The following is a 22686-nucleotide window of genomic DNA, read 5'->3' on the forward strand; positions in this document are numbered from 1 at the left end:
TAGTGTGTACTATCTAGTAATATAATATATATTTGTAAAATGTGTATTTTGAAAACTTACATCTATTTATCTGGATGTATATATTGGATCACTGTCGGATATGCATCAAAGAATCTTGTGGTATGTATTAAAAAAACTGACGAGTATATATCACCAAGTTATGTAGTATATATTTGTGAATATGATGGTCTCGAAACTATGTATCAACTTGCTTGAAGGTATGTATTAGGTTGTTAGATAACTAATTTGCTAAATATGTATTTTCTGACCGTGTATTGTATATTAGTGAACACTATTTTTAAAAACTATGTATCAATTTATCTAGAGATACATGCTAGCTTGCTAGATGATTAATTTGCTTTGTTTATGTAATTTAGCCATATAGCCTATAATAACAAAAAGTATGCTCTGAAAATGATGATAAAAAAGCTAGCACACGCAATTTCTATTCATTTTTTGGTTTTGCATCCATGCATATTTTTTAAAAATTTTTAAATTATGGGACTAACATTCCATTAGTAGAAGGAGACCATAATTTTTAATTTTTTAAAAAAATGAAAAAAAATGATAAAATAAAAAAGCATGTCCTGCACTTTCTTCTTTGGCGCCTGCCCAACGTTGATTTTTATTTCAAAACGCACCTACTAATTTCTTCCAAAACCCACTTTATTTACTTAGTGGTGAGTTCTTATCAAGGAAGGAAACACCCACATAAAATATTATATGTGTGATGCCGTCTATAAAATTTGAAACATGCTTGCTAAAATTTCATTGCTCGAGCGAAATAGCTTATTAAAAAAATCAGACATATATATTGTATATTTGACATCATAACATTAAAATTTTAAAATTTAAACTATATCATATATAAATTAGAAAAATAATATTATTTGAGTAAGATTATATTTATATGAAATGGATTGATACACAGAAAATATTATTATATTGAGAAGAATAATAGCTCTAGCCATCAAGATTTGAAATATAAGAAAAATTAATTTTGAATCAACTAATCTACACAGAAAAAATCAAGTACAGAAATCTATATTTCTTATTTATTTCTAGAAAAAGAAGGTATTTGTTGATTGGCCAAATTTTCATTTTAGCTAAAATTCTGATGAAGAGTGGCTAGCAATTTTGAAAACATTGGAGGATATTTTGCTCTGAGAAGCTGAAAAGCAAATTCTACAAAAAGATATTTCCGATTATAGAACTCCGCCTGCTGTTGAGGGTTCCGTCGCCGGTTGGTCCGGGGATCAGGAGGTTTGGGTGGAGGGGCAAGGGTGAAGAGCGAGGAGTCAGATTTTAATATAGCATAGCAAGGAACAGTGGTGTCACCAATTTTTTAATAAAAATTGTAGTGGGCAACGGATCTCAGTGTTTAAAATCCATAACCTCCTTCATTTGGAGAAGGGGTGCAATCACTAGCCATAGTATGCTCAAAAAGGCACTACGTTTGAGAGAGCATTTTGATTATAGCCTATCATTCATATACTTTCCCTACTCCAGCAGCAACTGTAGAGATCATTACACACCTCTAGAGCAGGCTCCAAAAAATATCTAGAATCTACATTCCAATCAGATGAAGTAACTTCAACAATTGTAATTAAGCTAATTCAGGAAAATCGAGCTGCAACTATAGTGAGCGATCACCATAAGCCAAATCAAATCAACAAGGACAGATAGCAAGCCTGTATAACCGTGCATCTAAGTGTTACTCGACTTAATCACATCTTAGGCAGTTAGAAGGACAAAATCCTCTACTAAGAATCTGAACATATATACAGAATCTCAATTTGGACAAGAAGAAGCATGATACAGCTGTTTCATGTTTATAGAGGTATTGATGCAACAAGAAGCCTCCAAAGGAGAACGTTGAATGCTACACTGTCCATACTTTCAAAAACACCTAAAAGAATAAGAAAAAAAGAATTTAAATGGACTGCAGACAGAGATTTGGAGAACACCATTGCTATCGGAAAATAAAGCTTCTTTTGTACAATGCAAACAGCAGCCTCAGACCTAAATGAGGAGCAGTAAGTGATCTAACTATTAAGGCAAACTGGAAAGTGTACAAAAATACAACACAGTCAACTAAAAATATCATGACTGCATAAACTTGCAACTCCTTAAGATGAATAAAACCCAACTGCTAATTTTCCAGGCAGACCCAAGTCAAAAGAGCAGATAAACAGGACCTTATGACGCCGCTGTATCACTTTCCTCACCCTCATTCTCAAACTTGACTGGCTTTCCTTTGAGGCATTTCCTGTAATATAAAATAAGACTCATGTTAGGATAGTGTAACAGCAAACTCAAGCACCATGCTTTCAAGAAAATGTTGACAAATCAAAGGGGCATTGCGGGTTCTTGAGGCATATCTCGTGCTTGCTTATACATGAGCAGCAAGGGGCATGCATCCACGCTAGTTTCATCATATACACAAGTTTCACTTGCTAGAGAATGCCTCTAATTTTATTGTACTGATATTTGTCCGTAACAGTAGTTCTTTCCAGCAGAGTGTAGGACATGATAATCAACATGAGGCAGAACGATCATGGACAGTTTTTAGGTTCCTCGTTTATCCAGCTTGTTTTCAAAACCCAATTGAAAGAAATTAAAATAAAATCAACATGGACATTGAACAAAACAAGATGCTGACAATTTAAATAGGCTAGTTAGTGTAATTTGTTGTCAACACAGATTCAATGGAGAACCTCAGTCCTGGAAAATACACCTTGGAAAGAGTTAGACAAGCTTAACCAAAAAGACAGAAACTAAAATTAGTAGCACAAGCATAGGCATTGGTAAGAAAACATGGACCAGACATGTTAATGTGCAGCACAAAATGGTCAATGTCACATAAATATGGTGGGTTAAATCACGAATAAGTAGCAATACAAGACCTTTGAGGGAGAAAATTTTCATCTGATAAAGCCTTTTCTAGCCTCTCTTCGAATGGGGTGGCATGCCAACTAACTTTCTGATCCTGTTAATAGATATAATATGACTTAAACATACATCCAGAACCTCTAAATTCTGATGCAAAATAAGGGAAAAATCAAAATAAATAACAGAAATTTAAAAATTATACCTCTTTGTACTTGTTTGTTGAATTTGGAATTCCATTTCCATCCCACCTCTTAGGTGAAATATGATCAGGTTCCTCTTCATTCCAATGTGCAGCAACCATGCCAAGAATAGGCCTGTCTCCATCAGAACTCTTACCAGAATGAGACCTTTCCTTTGTCATAATCTCATTCCCTCCTTTGTTGTTTGTGGTTGGAGGCTTCAGCCATTGAGACAAGCTTGTGACCACAATTTGTGAACTGTCCGACCTAAAGGGTACCTTTTCTTTGCCACGCAGAGGTGTTGCCAAACCAAATGAGCTCTCACCACAGACATATTTATCTTTGTAGATGACCTCGTCGTTTTGGCTTGTTTTGTCATTTAGCATTGTGGGTCTTGGAGAGCTGGTCAATTTAGAATTATTAGGATCTGAAATAAGTAATTTCTGCTCTGTCTTCTCTTTGGTATCTGGACTATCATTGTTTTTCTGTTCAAAATGATCATGTGATTCACCAGGATTACCGCAGCCTCTACACAGCAATTTCCATTGAGATATGTTTTCCACAGGATTTAAAACTGAGTTCACATACTGTGTTCGGATCCTGGTACTTTTCTCAGTTCTGAATTTCTCTAGGTTAGATGGATAAACAGTTGCAGGAGTCTGCATCTCTTCTGTCAATTTTAGTGGAGTTGGAAAAGGTGAACATTTTGAAGCAAATGGTGAGATCTGGCTTTCTTTTCGAGATGGAGACATATCCAAGGTAACAGCTCCTTTTCCTGATTTAACTCCAGACTCATGTTTTATGCCTTCGGAGCTCAAAGACTTGATTGGAGAAACTGAGGGCATAATATTCTCAAAGTGTCTCAATGTATTATGTCCCTCAGACATAAAGCTACATTAAAACAAGGGGCAATGTTAAACATATTGTCAGTTTGAATATAAACCACGAACAGTTCAACATGTAATCAGTTTGAACAGCATATGGAACAAGAACTAAGAGGAAGAGGAAATCAGAAAATCTTACGCTCCAGGACTTTTTTCTGAAAAACCAGAATCTGCATGCATCTGTGGAGGAGTTTTGGCAAGTTGACCATGCTGTTCATCCCATAGAAGTTTCCTCCCAGCTGTACCAGGAAGCCATGAGTGGAAGTGAGGAAGCATGCAGTCCTGATCAGGAATTTGTGGAACTACTCCTTCAGATGCTTTACGAATTTCGGCAGGAGTTTCTAGCAAAACACCACAAGACTTGAGAAATTTGGCCTGATCAAAATAGCTTTAAAGTCAGTACTCTGCAATTCAAATAGAGTAATGATTTTGCCAAATCTAATTTAGAAACCAAGCAACATAACATGGGAAAAGAACTGATGAGCATTATTTAGCCGCCTAAAAGGGCAGAAGCATAAGACAGTATTTCACAAGGTATATCAAGCATGCACATTTTCCATAGACCATAAGGGAAACAATTAAAGAATGTCATTTTTCATGTCAAAAACTTTCTTGCACAGAAATAACCATCCATATGTTTACAAGATGTCCCTGCTGCCAATGTTGTCATGCACCTACAAATTGAAAATCGATCTATGCTTATTGTAGACGCAGAAGTGCCTTATTGTAGATGCAGAACTGCCTTCTGCTGAAAGGATCACTATGCTACTCAGAAACAACCTTTGTGCTTAATTCATAAGTAATCAGTTATCACCATTAAAAACAAGTACTGTGCAGAAGTGATTATGGGAAATATTTTCTACTTAAGATTTGAACCTAGAATTATTGTTATGCCGAATGATAAACCCAAAGATTTAAGTGCAAATCCATATCCTGCTAAAGTATGCTGTGTATGGTAAAGCAAGGTTACCTACAACATATTTGGGTAGCTTGTGCAACAAGCTTGTATAGTAGCGAAAGCTATATCCTACAGTTCCACATAGATTGATACTATATCAACCTGAATTGGCATTGATAATTCATCTAGACATTCATAAAAGTATTGTGATTTTGACATAAATAATTTATCACTATCCTTAATTAGATTTTAATTTGAAAAAAAGAGCAAAATTGATAAGTTTTTGCTTAAAAGTTCAAGATCCTTTTTGTAGATTTTTGCAGAATGGAATCCTAAATTACATTAGTCTTTGTTCAGTTTGTAGGTTAAATATCATTATAGGGTAACAATATATTTAGATTGTTTTAATCAGCAACTACATGTTTCAACCTTGATGTGACAAGAGAAACTAGAAATTCTTAGTTGAGTGCTTAAATAATATATACATCCCATCACAGAACAATTAAAAGAATAACATAGGTCCTAGAAGAAAGAACAAGTTAATTCATCGCATCTTAGTGTGCCTTTAATTGTAGCATAAGAATAGGTTTATCTATCACATCTTAGCATGCCTTGAAGTGCAGTGTATCTTTTCACGCAGTGCACACCATGTCTTGGCACAGAATAGTAAAACATGAATACCACCCACTGATCCCTAAAAACAGAGGAACAATATAAATACTTTAGCCCTTCCGTAGACCACAAAGTGTGGTGAACAGTTGAGAAACATGACAACTTCAATAAGAGAAAAATATAGGGTACAAGGTCACATAGAATTAGGCACGTCATGTACTTGGTGGCCATGAATAGGTACTAGAATGTGGCATGTGCAGTGCACATGTTTTTTTTGTTTTAATTAAAAATATTTAAATATATATAAACAATAAATTCTAGATGGACTTGAACCTTCGATCTTTTGGTTAACAAGCACACAACTTAGCTACCAAACTTTGATGGTATGGGAAAAATGCAAGGTGTGGAACATAGATGAAAGGCGGAATGAGAAAGGGGGATAGGGAAATGTGGACATTGAGACATGCCTCAAGCACGGTTATAATAGGAGAGTTGCCATTATATAGTAGAACCGACAGTACTATCCATAATCCCATATTATGCAGAGTGATAACAAAGGAAAAAGAAAAAAGATAGGTAAACAAAACAAGAAACATGCACAATACAACAAGAAGGGTTCTTCTTCTATTATAGGTTATATTTCATTCCTATATAATGACATATAGTTCTTTTAGAAATCTAATGCAATAACTTTAATCAAGTAGCATGTGGTGTTTAAAACAACAAAAGCAGCCACAAAAGTCTGAAAAAAATAAAGCATTGAAAGAGAAAGATAAAAATAATCCCAACCCCCCTCCCCTCCAACACAAACACATTTGTTCAACCTCAAATAGTGTGGGCATCCATTAAACAACCATCTGCTGGCTCATATCCGCATGTCTCGTAGCATATAATTAAGATAAATAATGCCAACCAGCCTTGTCTCAGCTGGTTGTCATTCATGTCTTCAAGTGGGAGGTCCAATTTTCAAAACCTGGTGGTCACAACCCCGCAATATTTCTCTAGAAAAAATTAAATGAATAACGGTAGGAGTTACATCAGCACAAACTTGTTCAGGTTGTCACCTAAATGCACCCCTTGTATCACATCAACAACCATGCAGTACACAAAGTACTCTTAAATCCTTGCATACAACTAGGCTGGACACCTTGAGTAGTCACCACAAAAGAAAAAGGATGACCTAGAAAATATAACCATATTTGTAGAACAGGATTATGATAGAAAACACAACTTTAAACTGCATATGAGATGAAAAGTACAGAAAATGAGACTCTTGAAGCAAATAATCAAGAAAACCAGTTCATATGGGAGTGATTGCATGTACAGGAACGCTGAAACAATGCTCTTGAAAGTTATTTGAACTAATGACATGTTGAAACATCTATAGCAACCAGTATTAGATTATGAGATAGTGATATTATATTGGAAAGATAAGTTTAAAGATACAAAATGCATTTAGAGTGAGGATCATGACTGACAAAGCAGCATATGACACAACTTCATTGCATTTAAACATCAGTTTCTATAGAAGTTTTCTAATAGAAAACCATATAATTCGAAAATCAAGATGCAACAAACAAATTGTAGGTACAGCAGTTATTTCGAGATATTATAGGTAAATGAATCGATAAATTACAGAATTTTATAATGTTGAGATTACAGAGAAAGGACTTAAATGACAAGCAAAATAAGAACTCTGTGCGAAGAATTGTAAAACAGACCTCATGCTTAAGTTGTCTCTCTAGGCTGCTGTCCTTATCAACGTTATCCTTCGAACTTAGATGTCTTACTTGCTCGCAGGTAGAATCTTGCTCTTCTAATATAGAAAAAGATTACACACAAAAAAGAGGGAAAAGTTAGCTCTATTTCACAACCGGATACACCAGAAAATTTCCACGAGTTTCAAATATTGAAATCAGTGACTACCTTCTCGCAAGAAAACAGAAGCAAGCTGGTTTTTTGACGGCAACTTCTCTTGATTGATCTATGGAGATCACACGTACATCCAAAATTAAGCATATATATGGAGCAATTGATGTCCAAAAAGGCAAATTCAATGAATTGTTAACCATAAACTATTCAAAATTGAAAAAAAAAATCCAGAAAAAGAATCTGGACATAGCCATACCGTGCTCGTAGAAGGAATCGAGCTGGAAAACAGATGAGCCTTCCGCCGGTCATCGCCTTTAAGCCGAAAGCAACCAAAAAGACACCCCATTTCCGATCAGAATCCTCGAATAGAACTTCTTCGACCGCTTCAAAATCTCCTACGAGGGAGCCGAGAAAGGGAGAAGGATTGATCTCCGAGCTCGCGAACGAGATCGAGCCCTTGCTCCCAGCAAGATCGGTCGACTTAGGGTTTTAGAATCCCCAGTCTCCTTCGACTTCAGGGTTCCGAAATGGGAAGTCGGAGGAGAACTGGAGAAGAGAGCTTCTAGTTCTTGGGATTGAGTTGGGTTTTAATTTGGTGGAATTTGAAATTTAAATTGGTTGGGACGAGGGAAAGAACGAAAATAGAAAAGAATTGGGAAGCCGACCGTTTTACGTGTTCCTGCCTGAGTGCTGCATACCGTGCTGGCTGTGGGGTGGTTATTGAAAAACTTTTTGAATTATTCAGAAACATACCATTATTCTTGAATAATGCATGATGTTCTACTATTTATGGATACCTAACATAAAAAAAAAACCTTCATGTATAGCACTCTAATGATGTCATATATCTATTATTAGTGTGGTGCTTTTCTGTTATCATTTATTATTTTTTTCCTCTTTGTATTTATTTCCAAGTGACAAATATTCTAATATTTTAAAAAGGTCTATACTATTTTATGTTTTGCTATTTTATTTTTACTTTTTTCTATTGCTTGAACTTCTTCCAATCATCTGACAGATTTGCTATTTTTTAAAAAAAACTTGAATCATTAACTTTAGGATAAATTACAAAATCTCCCCCGATGTTTATGTTTACTATATTTAGTGCCAATATTTTGTAAAACCAACACCGATACCTAATTAAATTAATGGTATTAATGAAACTGTTTGCTTAATGTAAAAAGTTAAATTTGTCCCCCATGCAAATAAAGAGACCGAAACAATCACATTCGTCGGTTCTCGATCCCTCTCTAGCTCTCTCAATCTCTCACAATCTTTCTTTCTATTTCACTCTCTCTCAATCTTTGTAAGCATGGACCTTTCTTTTAGAGAGCCAAGACCCTCCCCTCAGCACCAGCGAGGAGCTACACCTTGAGAGCAAATATCTAGGCCTCCGATGTGGCCTCGACAACACCGAGCAAGGCTTTGTGAACCTCAAAATTCTTGAGGACACACTTCAAGTGATTGGCCTCGATGACCAAGTCCTCAGAGGTGGTGGCAGCAAAGGTAATGGAGACAAAAGCGCATAGGTCCTCATAGGTGTGGAGGAGCACGGTGAGGTCCTCCTTAATGCAAACGAGCTTGCCTTCAAAGAGGAGGACTTCGACGGGGAGAGAGCATTTGTCTCGCTTAGCATAGTGGAGCTTCTTGCGGGTGTTTTCAAGCCAAGCTTGAGCTCCCATTTCTCATGTTGAAGGGCTTGGATCTTGCCAAGAAGGAGGTCGATGGGGCCATGAGCATCGGCATCCGCATCATGTTATTTATTTAGGCTCGAATCTAACCCGGCCTTTGAACCTATTTTCCAGACTTGAGTTCGCTACTTATCAGGCTTCGGGCTTTCAGGCTGGGCTCTTGGATTGTCTCCTTCTCTTTTTTTCCAGATCATGGTCTGAGCCAATGAGAGCAGAATAGTGGAAAAGGGGACGGGGACCATTGGTGTTGGAGCCGAGCCATGGATGAGGAGGGAGAATTGGAGAGATGGACGAAAGCAACGAGGTAATTTCATAATTTGTATATTATAAATATTATTTGTATTATATAAAATCGGGCTCGGGCTGGGTTGATATAAACTCAAACTTGGGCCATTTAATTGGCGGGCTCAAATTTCAAGCCCGGTCTAGCCCTTTGGGCATGTCCAAAGTGGTCCGCATTTGGGCGGGCCAAACAAGCCCCCCGGGATTTGAGCATCTCTAGTTCGAAGTAACCATTCTAGCATTATAATAATTTTAGGAATAGCATTGTGTCACTTATGTTAATATTTAGTATTTAAAGAATGACCATTATTTATCTATTATTTCATTGTATATGTCGTAGCATGATGACAATGATCGCCATTATTTAAAATTGCATTATTTACCTAAAAAAAAAATATGTTTGAATTACAACTAGAAGATAAGATCACCTTGGGAAATAAGGATGCAAGGAAGATCCATCGTAGAATTCTCTCATTCTCACCATCGTTGTGCCCATCACCTTGGCGATAAGATCCTTGAATTACAACTGGGTTTTGTCAAGGATTTCATGGGATTTGGATGGCACAAGCTCTGCTCTATTTAATTTCATCTTGTTTTAAAATTGAGAAATAAGGATGCAAGGATGGAGGAGTTTGGGATAGGGACTGGGAAGGGTAGAGGAGGAGCTTCCAAAATATAGGGTCATCTCCTTTTCCTTGGAGGCATAAATTTTATGTTACCTAATTATCTGCTTGGGGCCTGTAAAGTTGTTAATGACTATACATGGCTGTCACCTGCTTCTAAATGACTTGCTAAGGCTTTCTAAATAACCTGCTAATTTGTCCCAATTGTACATAAACTAACTAGCTAAAATATTTATTTTACTAGCAAAAAAATTAATTTCAATTTTCCAATATCAATTGTAAGGGTTTGTTACATCGAAGACAATTTCAGGCTTAGATATGACTGGCCTTATATATGCTCCTTTTGCAAGGCTCAATCTATCCAATTTCATTAGGATAGTGAAAATTACATAGTTAAAAGAGGTAGAAAAAGGAAGGAGAGAGAGAGAGAGACTGATTCATGCAATTACCTCATGTTATAGAGTTGGATAGTATCGAAGCCAGGCCTCTTTTGTAAGATCATGCAAGATCTCCATCCAGGCTTAAGCTCAATGTGGATGCTAAAAGAAGGCTTGGGTGACCTAGTTCATGTACACCCTCTGCTTAGGGATATCTTGACTTTTAATTCAATGTCATTGCTATAAATCAGATTTTCTTTTTGGAAAAAGATTACAAATCGAACACTAATCGCTAGTTGTTAACTTAGCAGAAGACATGAGGTGCAACAAGTGCGTAATACCATTCCATCCAAGAAAAAAGTCTAATACCAACTATAGATGTAAAAAATGCAAAAATGCTCAATAAGTTGCTTGGGATCTTTTGAAATTAATATATGATGGCCCACGATATGGCGCAAAAAGGCATATATTATTGTGATAGCTCAAGATGAACAAAGTTGAAATCTATGTCTTACATATTACATTGATGTTTGTCAGTTCGCAAGCTTTAAGTTTTGTTTTCCTTTTTCTTTATTGTGTGTGTGTTTTTAGTTTTGTTCTGTTTTTTGATGGATGGTCCTGGTTAGATGATTGCTTTGTCCATTATTCTTTGGAATTAGGATTTAGGACACCTCTTCTCCTTGCAATTCTCTTGGGGTTATTTATTTATTTATTTTTTTCCATTGCAAAGTATAAATAGAAACAAAGTTGCCAAACTTCCACCTCATGCCAAGTGCCTAACTCTTTATAGAGGATCGCAATTAGTTGGAATTGACTCGAACCTAACACGAAAATGACTTGATCCGGACCAAACTTGGACCAATTCGAGTCATGTTCATAAAGCTATGTTCCACTTGTCTTTTAACTTTTACAAAGTTGGTTCCAATGCAGCACAACCATGTGGCATCTTTATTTAAGATAACTCATTAGAGCAACTTCCCTCTCAGCCACCTAACTTGACATCTAGATTCCCTCTACTAAACTTCTAAATTTTGTTTTCTCTCCCAAATGTGCACTAAAGTCATAAAAACATGACCCCAAATATGAAACAAAGTGATAAGCTTCAAGGAGCATATCACACTACCTTACAAAAAGAGATTCTTTTGTGGCAAAGGATCCAAAATAAAAGAAGCTTCCAAAAGGCCAGCGAATATTGTCTCCAAAAGGGATTGGAATTGCTTCCACAGTTACACCATTCTTTCAAATGATTGTTTGGCAAACCGGGATCACGACAAATCATCAAAATAAGCATCTTCTTCACTGATTCTTGAGTCATAAATTTTCTATCGACAGAAAGGTCAGCTGAAGAACCTTGTTAAGAGACCAATTATTATTGCTTGCTTATGTGGATGTAGATTCATATTCGGTTAAGACCATATCGGACATAGTTATATGATAAATATGCAACAATTTGATATAAAGATAGAAAGCATATGTAATCATGCCATGTCAAATGTAAAGTTGAAATCATTAATTCATTCTTAATTTATAATTGGATAGCACAAAAAATGTGTAAACACAATAAATGTGTGGATTTAGGTTCGAATTCGTCTAAGACCATACCAAATATAGTTATATGATAAAAATATAATCATTTGATATAAAGATTAAAAAACATGATCATCTCATAACTAATGGAGAAGTTGAAATCATCGACTCTAAACATAGAATTAGATGGCATATATAAAAATGTATAACCATAATAAACTCTGTAATTTTTAGTATTATGCTACTAATTATCAGTTAAGATTACTTCATGAGTTGAATTGGCTTTGTTGGTCCTTGGATGTTGAACAGCTGCAACTGTGACTTGTGGATACATAAGAACATATAAAATTGCTACTTGAAAAGTTGAACTAGATAAAACATAAATAAATAAAATATGAATCAATTGATTTAATTTAATTTGGATTGGAAAAAATTGGAGAGTTCGCATGCATTCATTTTTGCTCGGCTGATTCAAGTTGATATATGTATATAAATCCAATAAGGAATTTTTTTTTTTTTGATTTATATGTAAATTCTAGTTGATTTATGCATCACAATCAATAAGGCTATGATCATGCATAAAATTCACTTCAAAAACTATTGCATCTTTTTCTTCCGCTACTTATAATTTCAGCCAACAAATTTCAAGGAATCCTCAGCATCGAATCTCCATGGCAGTTAAATGTTTCCCATACTAGAAGAAAGCTTGGGGAAGTTCAGAAGGCATCTTGTGATCATTGCTAATGTTAAGGTGCAACAGCTGGTAATTTAGCTTCCAACCTCCATTTGAAAATGTTTGCTTTCCAACCATAAGGTGTCACTTGGCAGCAATTGCATGGCCAACTATATATCATGCACTCGAGACAATGCCGTTGCATCCTTTTGCTACCTAAATTGCAATTCTTTCTTGTTCTTTAGTCTCGAATGTTGTTTCACACACTTGTTCCCAGAAAGCTCCAAAATGGACTGAATAAGCAAAGTCTAAGGGATCTTTTCAACTGAATGTTAGCAGCACGCAACTAGAAGATACCTAGGAGAAAAACAACATCTTGATGTCACATAACATTATGGCTAATACAATAACTATATGGACTTTTATATGTAAACCATGAACCATGTCGCAAACTTAGATTTATGTTCAAGAACATGTATAGTTTTGGGTTTTTATAGATAGTCCATGGCATCATGCATCTAAACAACTAGCATCATTCCGCAGACAAGCTGACAAAGCCAAGTTGCACTGTGCTCGGTCTTCGCTTATTTGTGCTACATCGGTTTGCCATATAAAGTTCGACCTATTTTTTCGATATAACAAGATCCATTCAGGTTAGATGTAAGCAACTTGATTTAGTTTCAGTCCTAATCATCTCCTTGTAATCTCCATAATGTAACTTATTTTGCCAACTTCAAAACAATTAAAAAAAATGCTCGAGTTGGCGATAGATCAATCAAGTCATGTGAGAGAGGTGAACAAATGAACATGGTGATGTGCAGAGTATCAAGCAAAGCCGTCCACATCTTTCATTGTTGTCATCAAGGCCTATTACAATTCTTATAATAAAACAATCAGTCAGTCATTATAAGATCATTTTCTATCATGCTTGTTACATGGAATCTTGACGGGCTAAGATCCTATGCCTTCTTACTGGAGATTAATCTGTTTTCAAGCCCTCGTACGATAGCGAAGTCATTTTTAAACCTAAATCATCTAGAACCACATGATAAAAAAGTCCAGCAGTCAAATTAGCATGTTAGGCACAATTATCAGATCAAAACTTTAGTTAGGTTTCCCATGAGTGTAACGTTCGTAACTCATCCCACTTGTTAAGTTTAGCCAAGCTTGAGGTCGCAGGCTATGCTTAAGCTTGGCTTGAATTATAATTCAAGCCTGACTAATTCAAGCCTGACTTCCAACCACAAGGCTAGATCAATTAAATTCAAACCGAGCTAAACTTGTTGATGAATAGCTTGCTCAAGATACTATAAAGTTTTTCGAGCTAATCTCAACTACAAAAACTCATCTAGTATTCAAAATGTATATCAACCTATAAGTACTTCATTAAGTAATCGATCAATATTAACCACAATTCAAACAGAAAATGTTAGTAAATAATAATTAAATTATATCAATTTCTATTTATGTTTCAAGACAAGTACCAACTGAGGTAGACAATTGTTAAATTTGCTAAAATAATTTAAACTTAGTTTCTAAGCTCAATCTCAAAACATTGACAATACAAAGAGTTTTGTTAAGCCGAATTCTAGTAATCCACAATTCAAGCCAAAAACAATTCGCAACCAACTCACATCTTCTAGCCAGTATAATACCTCCAACATATTATTAATCATACCATGCTAAGGGATCTCCGTAGCTCACTTGACACCCTATACCTATACCAAAACTGAATGGTGTTTAATTAGTGAAAAACTTAATTCTTAAAACAAAAATATAAAAAATTATGGAGCTCAAGATGCAGTCTTTGATCATCCCTCCATGTCCAAAACAAATACTTTTGTTTTATTTTATTTATTATTATTATTTTGGAGGTGGTGGATAAAATACTCTCACTCCCGGGAATAAGACAATGAGTATATATTGGGCAGGGAGCCCGGGCTACGGTCCCTAAAGGCCGGTATCAGGCCAACGGCTAAAATACGATTTAAAAACAGTAGCGGGGTTACCGAAGGGGATGTTGTGTCCAATCCTCGGAGAAAAACCTACCAAAAACCTCTCCTTTCCAATCTCTCTCTCTCTCTTCTCGCGTCCACTGTTGCATCCCGTCTCTCTATTTAATCCCAGTTCCGTTAAGGAAGAATAGCCGAGGCGAATCGAAGAAGGCAGTGCGAGAGAAAGCGATGTCTGGCTCTGTTCTTTGGCTCTCTTCGCCCCCAGAGACCGGCCGGAGCTCTGTTCTTCGTCAACAGTTTTTGAGCCGGAGGAGGAATCGGGGGAGAAGCAGGGGGGAGCGGAGCTGTGGAGTTGTTTTGCCTAATGGGTGCTCGGTTTTCTCGAGCTTGGTCGCGGCACCGCCGAGGCCTTCGGAAGAGGTGGTCCATGATGTGGTCCTCAAGCAGGCGGCGCTGGTCGGAGTGACGAGAAGGAAGAAGGCGGCGGCAATGGAGGTGTCGGCCCCAATGGGCTGGAATCTACTAAATGAGGCTTATGATCGGTGCGGGAAGGTCTGCGCCGAATATGCCAAGACTTTCTATTTGGGTAAATTTCCTATGAGCGATTGGGTATAGATCTATAGTACATATATCAGCATAGATAAATAATTGTTTGGACTGGGTTTTTGGGGTGATATATTACTGAAAGTTGAAAATTTTGGAGTGCTAGATTCCATCTTTTTGTGATTTGGATTGGAAATATGTCTTCAACATTTGGTTATTTGGTTCTAATATCTTCTGTTGTTATTATGTTTGTAAATAAGACTGTCTGGTTTCTTTCAATTTTTGGATTCTGCTGGAATTAATTTCTTTTTTACTTCTTACATGGGTTTCTGGTGTTCTTTCTGAGGCATTTGACTGCTACAATTATCAACTAATTGTCCATGTTGAGAAGTTTGCTGGTCTCCTTTAATTTTAAAATGACCAAAGCTTGTATAGGTGGAAAACCACCTCGAGCCCAACCTTTGGAAGTTGCCTCCTGCTCAACAAGCAGCCTCCCTATTTTGCAACTAATGAGCTATCTCTTATTATGAAGTTTTCATATTTTTGAAGAAATTAATTTGGATATACCCATAGTAGAGGCATGTTATAATTTGATGATTTCTGATGATACTTAGGAACATTGCTCATGACTCCCGAGAGGCGAAGAGCTGTTTGGGCTATCTACGGTATGCTGCTTTAAACTTTCATCTCTAAAACTTTAGTTAGTGGAATAATTCACCACAGGTCTTGTTAATGACTCACAGAAATCAAAGAATCACTTCACTTATTACACGTTTATAATCATAAGATTTAGTGGGACAATCTCTTTTGTGGACAGAGATTTTAATAATTTTTTATTCTAGTATAGAATTCAGACATGTAAGTTTATGATCAAGCTAGACGAAATGGAGATTTTCATATTCTGTCACATGGTGAATTTCAAGAGTTGTATGTTGAAGAGGCAAATTACAAAAAAAAAAAAAAAAAAAAAAATCTTTTTGTTTAACATGAAAATATATTGCTTCTGCATACTGATAGGAGTAGGCTTGATCAAAGTAGTTTGACATTGTAAAGGAAGGTGACCCATCAAAAAGATAGGAATGAATGGATAAATGCAAACAAATGATGTCTGACTAGTAGCTTCGTTCTTTCTTTCTTTTTTCCCCTCCTGATGAAGAAAAGCCAATTGGCCACAACAGAGAAGGTCAATTTCTGACCAGTTTTTGCCCCTGATAAAGAAAGCCAATAGCACCATGACACAATAGGTCAATTTTTTGCCTTGTCAGAGACGAAAATTTGGCCAAACATGGCAGTAGCTTTCCACTTATAAAACACATCAAATTCATGCCTGGGTATAAATTAACCATGTCACTTTTTGTCCTTTAGATAATGTTCTTCCCCGTAAATCTAATGATTTATGGTTTGGTACTTTAATGTTGTCCTGACTTTCTGATTTCATAACTCAGTATGGTGCAGAAGAACTGATGAACTGGTGGATGGGCCTAACGCCTTCCATATAACTCCTACTGCACTGGATCGGTGGGACAAGAGGTTGAATGATCTATTTGAAGGTCGTCCATATGATATGTTTGATGCAGCTCTATCAGATACCGTTTCAAAATTCCCTGTAGATATTCAGGTGATTTTAAATAAGCAAAACTGCAATCTACTAAAACATAATAACAGTTAGATTTCTTTTGATATAAAGCCATTAATGTACATATAACTAAACCCTTGCATGCATTTTTTTAAGTTGTTTGTTTTCTCTCCCCCACTTCCACAGCCCTTCAAGGACATGATTGAAGGAATGAGATTAGACTTGAAGAAATCAAGATACAAACACTTTGATGAGCTATACCTCTATTGTTACTATGTCGCTGGGACAGTGGGGCTTATGAGTGTTCCAGTAATGGGCATCGCCCCAGATTCTAAGGCTTCAACAGAGAGCATTTACAACTCTGCCTTGGCACTTGGAATAGCTAATCAGCTAACCAACATACTCAGGGATGTTGGAGAGGAGTAAGTTTCATCATATATAACACCCACATTACTTTTTCATTTGTCTATCAATATTCATGCCAATATAAACTTCTGCAGAGTCACCTCTCTAGACACTTATAAAATTAATAAATAAACATATTTTATTATATTTTCAAGTCCCTGTTTAAGAGATTTCATCTCCTTATAAGTTTTATGTTTCCAATAGCTGGAAGAAATCCTATATGATGTTGCTATTCTGATTAGCTTTGCATTATATGAAAGACTAGTAACTGCTAAAGCACATATGTATCTTTATATATATGTGTGTGTGTGCGTGCGCACGCGCGGTTGACAGATCTGTTTGTGAGCAGTTATAATTTTTATGCTATATAGTTTGTCTTCGCAACGTAAAAATAGAATTGCATCTTGTATGCTTAGTTTGTCTTGACTTATGTGCAGTGCCAGGAGAGGAAGAATATACCTCCCACAAGATGAACTGGCACAAGCGGGTCTGTCAGATGACGACATTTTTCAGGGTAAAGTGACTGATAAATGGAGGAATTTTATGAAGGATCAGATTAAGCGTGCAAAAATGTTCTTTGATGAGGCTGAGAAGGGCGTTGCTGAGCTCAATTCAGCTAGCAGATGGCCGGTATGAAAAAATATGCTATGTATATCAATCTAAAGATGTGTAAACATAGTTGTCTCCACCAAAGTTTGAAATCTCATGGGACAGGGGTGTCCCAGTTTCTCCACAGGACAAGATTCCCCATTGTCCTGTCCCATCCCAACGGCCAGCCTGATCGAGCATGCGCGTAGATACCCTCGTCTCTCTCACCTTCTTATTTTTTTTTTTCTTTTCTTTTTCTTCTTTCTTTCCTTTCTTCCTTCCATCTGTTCTTTCTTTTTCTTCTTCCTACCTTCACTTGTTTCTTCCCTCTTTCCCTTCCTTTCTTTCCTTCCTATTCTTCTTCTTTTCTTTCTATTCTTCTTTCTTTTCTTCTCCTTTCATTCCATTCTTTCTTTCCTTTTTCTTCTTCTTTCCTCGCATGGATGGATTTAAAGAGTTCCACTCCTATCCTAATCCCATTTTCTCACACGAGTGGGACAAGATGGCTACACCACTCCGTGGGCATCCCACCTAGACCTGAAACCTTGTTCTAAACATCTGAGGCATTCACCTTGGTATGGCCTTTTAGAGCAGACACTCATTAAATTTCTGACATATCTCAGAATTAATTTGCTATATCATGAAGTGTGCTATATCCACACTTCAGATGCTCAACATATCATATTTTTTGTCATATCATGACATGCCAAAAAACAATTGCAGGTTTCTGCATCATTGTTGCTATATCGGCAGATTTTAGATGCCATTGAAGCAAATGATTATAACAACTTCAGGAAGCGTGCATATGTAGGAAAGACAAAGAAACTAGTCTCATTACCCATAGCATATGCCAGAGCACTTCTGGGCCCTTCAAAAGTTTCTAGCATGGCAAAGGTATGATCTTACATCTCTCTTATGGTTTCCTTGTATCTTTTGTAGTTTTTGTGCCACGCAGAGTATATCACAGTATATCTTGTAGGTTGATTGATTCTTTTACAGTTATACCAGGGGGATTTGATTAATTCCAAAGAAGAAAGATGTAGTTGTAGCTTACCAGTTCACTCACAACTGAAAAAACATAATATAGTGTGTTTGCGTGTATTTTGCAATATGTGAATCAATATAATATAATGAAGCCTCCTCAACTGTTTACCGAATATACACAGCTACATCACATTTGAATACATGCTCGAAGTGCATTGTCTACATACTCAAGATATATATGAATTGCATCTATTTACTTTTGAATTTGTGAAAGTGAGAAAATTATTCCACATAAATTCATAAAAGCCAGTCTATGTTATTAGCTGTTACCTAGAAATAACTTTCTCAATTCTGGCCCTATGTGCCATAACTCTGGGAAGTGCTAAAGCAGTAATTCAGTGTGCATCTTAAAATAGAGATCTATTGTTAGAACAAGCTTAAAGATGAACGGTGAGCTTGAACAGAATTTTAGAAATGTGGATTTTTTACTGTAACTCTGTGGCATGATATCATCATTTTCACCTTAATTTTGAGAATTTTACAGCACCTGTATATATTAGAAGTGTGATAATATCAGAATTCATCCAATTGATTATGAATGGTACTTTGAGATCAAATATCTTGCAGTATTGATCAAGAAATCCATTGCATATTAATAACATTTTTTATGGATACTTCTCCGTAGATGAAATACTTAAAAGTCTCGCTCAAGTGAAAATTGAAAGCAAATATTCTGTTGTTTGGTGCTTTCCAAGGTCTAGATACAGCTAATTATAACCAATAAACAATCCTTAAATGGCTTTGCAAAATCTGATTTTGCTTGTAAAATAAAGATGCTGAAAAAGCATTCAGACTCCTTTTTGTTCACTGCAAGGTGGTTATATGATTTTTGGAATTATATCTTTGGCTGCAATTGGTGTTGCATGAAGACTGTAATTTTTGGAAAAGCCTCGACAGATTTACAACTGTTATTCAAAATGAGCAAGAGATTAGCACCAACAGTATCTTCACAAATTCAGATAGAGATGCAATTCAAACATATGCCTAACCTGATCAGGGGTCCACTCACGTATGGCTACATACCATATAAATATAAGTGATGCTGCATACACTGAAATTCTGTGCCCATGTCACTGTCTTGAATAATGATTCTCACAAACCAAAGTCCATCCTTCTTCCTTGAAATCCTGATATGCAAGCAAATCATGCAATACAACAGATTATGGATTCCAAATGACATAGCCATGCGGAGATGCTCTGTTTCTTCTGATGAGTGGGGAGTTGGTCTTGCAGATTAAGATCCCAAGCTAATTTCATCTGGTCAGAATGTTTGTCTCAAATGATGCTGCCTGTACCCAGACATCATGAACTCTAGAAAAACAATTGAGACAGTCTTTGTGTGGGTGCTTTATTTTTTTGTTTGGAATGTTGGGGGTGGTTGCTTTGTATGCATCTGAAGCATAATTATGTACAATATGTGAGATAAAGTCCTTACATCCAGAAATACGAGGATCTGCACTTGTCAATATATTTCAGATGGTCAATGCAATAGCAACAAAGCCTTCATCAACTTCACTGATACAAATGAATTGCATGATCCATTTCTTATTTGTTATTGCTTTCATGTCTCTGGTTGGTAATAATCAGGTTCCAGAATTGCACATCACAGTATTTTTGGAACTTTTTTACTGACAATGTTGGTTCCTAAGAAGTTACTGATAAAGCAACCTTGAAAGGCTTTGGGATTCCCATAGTTCATTTCACCAACCTCACAAATTTAATCAAGTTATTGCTTAGGTGGTTTAATTTCCAGCGGCCATATCTGTATTTTTACTGAATCTAAAATGGGCGCACGAAAACTTACAGGACATCCACCTATGACTTTAGGCTCTCTATCTATTCTTCCCACTAATACAATTAAATTGCTTCTTCGCAAACTGGAATATGCCAAAGAAACCCTTCACTTGTTTGGATCTGGCGACTGGCTAAATGCAAATAATTCTCTGCAAGAAACTCAGTTAGTACTGTTTGTGCCTTTACAGCAAGCTCATCTTCTGTGTTGCTCTTTAATGTAAGAAATTCTATTGTTGTAGGTGCAGTCTCATAATTTTCCATTATATTGATTTATAACATTTATAAACAGGTGAAGCTGATCACATCGGCAGAAGTTGCAGATGCTGTCCTTGCTCAATCCATGAAGATTAAGGAGGCACTTAGCAAGATATTTCCAAAAGAGAGCTTGCATTAAAAGAGGTTCATTTGTGCAACAGTGCAATGTCGACTGCACTAGAAGATCACATTACTGTGTCACAAATCGAAGAATGGGTCAATGAACTGCAAACAAGGATGCAGCAGGGGACTGCCTAGTTTTGTACAGCAGTGATACCAAGACGGAAATTTGCCTGAAAATCGAGACAAGAAACAAATTCTGAATTGATGCTTTGTCTGAGCACAAGATGAAAAGGAAGTCATGGTGGTATTAAAGGGAAGAAACCTGCTATCCAGAAAAAAGAAATGAATATAAGTGATGATTATACATTTTGGAAGTAAATTCAACTGTTATGGACTCAGCCGGTGGTGTATTCTTGTCAGACCATATCAATGAGAAAATCTAATTAACAAGGAATGGCTTAAAGACCAGAAGATCTATGGGTTGCTAGCATGGGTGGATGGACCACCCTTGGTGCTATATGGATTCTTTTCGGTACTAAAATAGTTTGCATTAAACAAAGATGATTCATATACAGTAGTTAATCACAATCAGTGTTTCAGATTATTGCTCGTCCAGTACCTGCTACTGATGCAATTACAGCAAATTTTTGGACAAAAAAGGACTAATTCAAGGTTAAGAGCCAGATGTAAAGTAATTTTAAGGTAGCCATGTATCATTTTTGTTGAAGAAAAGTAAAGATGGACTGCACTTGGGACTTGGTGGTTCTCTGACTTATTTGACACAGGGAAGGTGACTTGTGGCTTGGCTGGCTAGTGCATAGGTAAATATAAATGCCACTTATCTTTTCCCAGAAAATACAACATATTGTTAGCAATCTAGTAATTAACTGCATGGAAAAGATATGATAGACAAATAAAAGGTTATATAACCCAAAACAAGGCCAATGACATGCTAAGCCAATAAGAAATGCTGCTAAATCTCTATAGCTAACAAGTAGAGACGCCAAAGAAGTTGGCCTCAGATGTGTTGACTTTTACAGCTTCAGGTGATTAAACTGAAAAACAGGTTGCTGGTGTTGCATTCAGAGTTGGTGGTGTGTTAAGACTTCTAGTTGATAGTTTCTGTAACATTTATTAAGTCATTATGTAATGATTGTCCCCTTCTAAACCACAGCACCCTACATGGACTTTGCATCACCCAGAAGGCCAAGGACTTGGTCCATCATTATATGCATTTGGTCATTACACCAGGAATATTCAGGGGATCCCTTAAACCAGCGGCAACTCAAGTTGGTCCATAGTTACATAACCCGGATAACACCAACAAAAGAAATTTGTCAGGCGGACCTAAATTTTATATGTCATCAAATTTTATCAGCCTTCATGCACCACAAATTAGCAAAGAAGGCAACTGGTCAGAATCTATTGAGTTTCTAGCCTCAAGATGAGGATGGGCACCATGGACAGCGGCTTTTCCAGCATTCCCCCGTGAATTGTGTCTTCCCTATTTCTTATATATAGGATCATGGGAGATGATATCTTCCCGAACCGTCCAGTTTAAGGCATACCAAGCCATACAGATGGCAGACCGGTATGTTTCTACTCCTTAATTTAAGAAATTGGTGAGAAAGGAAGAGAGGGAGAAGGAAAGAGAGGAAGAGAGAGAGAGAGAGAGAGAGCGAGGAAGGGAGAGAGAGAGAAAGTGAGGGATTGAGAGAAAGGGAGGGAGAGAGAGGGCTTTCGAGCTCCTTCGACTGTGGCATAATATGGGTGAAGCCTCCTGCTTTGTTTCAAAATCTCTGGTTACATTATGCTGCAGCCTTTTTAAAAAAAATTTAAAAAAAGTGGTTGGAGCCCTTGTTATGTTGCGGGTGGAGGAGAGGAGGCTCGAAAGTCCTCTCCCTCTCCAGGCCTCTCTCTCCCCCTCTCCCTCTCCCTCTCTTCCTCCCCGTC

General features: G+C 36.7%; 2 protein-coding genes across 6 annotated transcripts; one reads left to right on the forward strand and one right to left on the reverse strand.

Moving 5' to 3' along the window:
• Positions 1 to 1955: 1955 nt before the first annotated feature.
• LOC103719285 (protein JASON-like) lies at positions 1956 to 8096 on the reverse strand. Of its 3 annotated transcripts, none has more exons than XM_008808463.5 (7): positions 7594 to 8096; positions 7392 to 7449; positions 7187 to 7281; positions 4095 to 4330; positions 3095 to 3962; positions 2907 to 2989; positions 1956 to 2269 (listed from the first exon to the last, which is right to left on the reverse strand). In XM_008808463.5, exons 1-7 carry the CDS (start codon positions 7681 to 7683, stop codon positions 2200 to 2202), a joined length of 1500 nt encoding a protein of 499 aa, XP_008806685.3. In that variant the 5' UTR covers positions 7684 to 8096; the 3' UTR covers positions 1956 to 2199. The 3 variants fall into 3 exon arrangements, with proteins under 3 accessions (XP_008806685.3, XP_088573324.1, XP_088573327.1); XM_088717198.1 differs by having other exon boundaries at positions 7187 to 7278; positions 7594 to 8029; XM_088717201.2 differs by lacking the exon at positions 2907 to 2989 and having other exon boundaries at positions 2091 to 2269.
• Positions 8097 to 14462: 6366 nt separating this feature from the next.
• Positions 14463 to 21490, forward strand: LOC103719284 (phytoene synthase 2, chloroplastic-like). 3 transcript variants are annotated; one of them, XM_008808460.5, is made up of 7 exons: positions 14463 to 15051; positions 15623 to 15673; positions 16454 to 16626; positions 16771 to 17006; positions 17427 to 17619; positions 18301 to 18471; positions 20705 to 21490. In XM_008808460.5, exons 1-7 carry the CDS (start codon positions 14694 to 14696, stop codon positions 20807 to 20809), a joined length of 1287 nt encoding a protein of 428 aa, XP_008806682.3. In that variant the 5' UTR covers positions 14463 to 14693; the 3' UTR covers positions 20810 to 21490. The 3 variants fall into 3 exon arrangements, with proteins under 3 accessions (XP_008806682.3, XP_088573336.1, XP_088573333.1); XM_088717210.1 differs by lacking the exon at positions 20705 to 21490 and adding an exon at positions 19436 to 20131; XM_088717207.1 differs by lacking the exon at positions 20705 to 21490 and adding an exon at positions 19781 to 20131.
• Positions 21491 to 22686: the final 1196 nt, after the last annotated feature.

Source organism: Phoenix dactylifera, chromosome 1, assembly GCF_051530095.1.
Source record: "Phoenix dactylifera cultivar Ajwa chromosome 1, Ajwa_hap1_PhDact_Kaust_v1.1, whole genome shotgun sequence".
Classification (NCBI taxonomy): Eukaryota; Viridiplantae; Streptophyta; class Magnoliopsida; order Arecales; family Arecaceae; genus Phoenix; species Phoenix dactylifera.

Coding starts and splice junctions, on each gene's coding strand:
- LOC103719285 (XM_008808463.5), bottom strand. CDS start 7,683: ATGGGGTGTCTTTTTGGTTGCTTTCGGCTTAAAGGCGATGACCGGCGG. Junction 2,990..3,094: donor CAACAAACAAGTACAAAGAG/GTATAATTTTTA, acceptor ATCTATTAACAG/GATCAGAAAGTTAGTTGGCA. Junction 2,270..2,906: donor GAAAATTTTCTCCCTCAAAG/GTCTTGTATTGC, acceptor TTTATATTACAG/GAAATGCCTCAAAGGAAAGC.
- LOC103719284 (XM_008808460.5), top strand. CDS start 14,694: ATGTCTGGCTCTGTTCTTTGGCTCTCTTCGCCCCCAGAGACCGGCCGG. Junction 16,627..16,770: donor AATTCCCTGTAGATATTCAG/GTGATTTTAAAT, acceptor CCACTTCCACAG/CCCTTCAAGGACATGATTGA. Junction 18,472..20,704: donor AAGTTTCTAGCATGGCAAAG/GTATGATCTTAC, acceptor ATTTATAAACAG/GTGAAGCTGATCACATCGGC.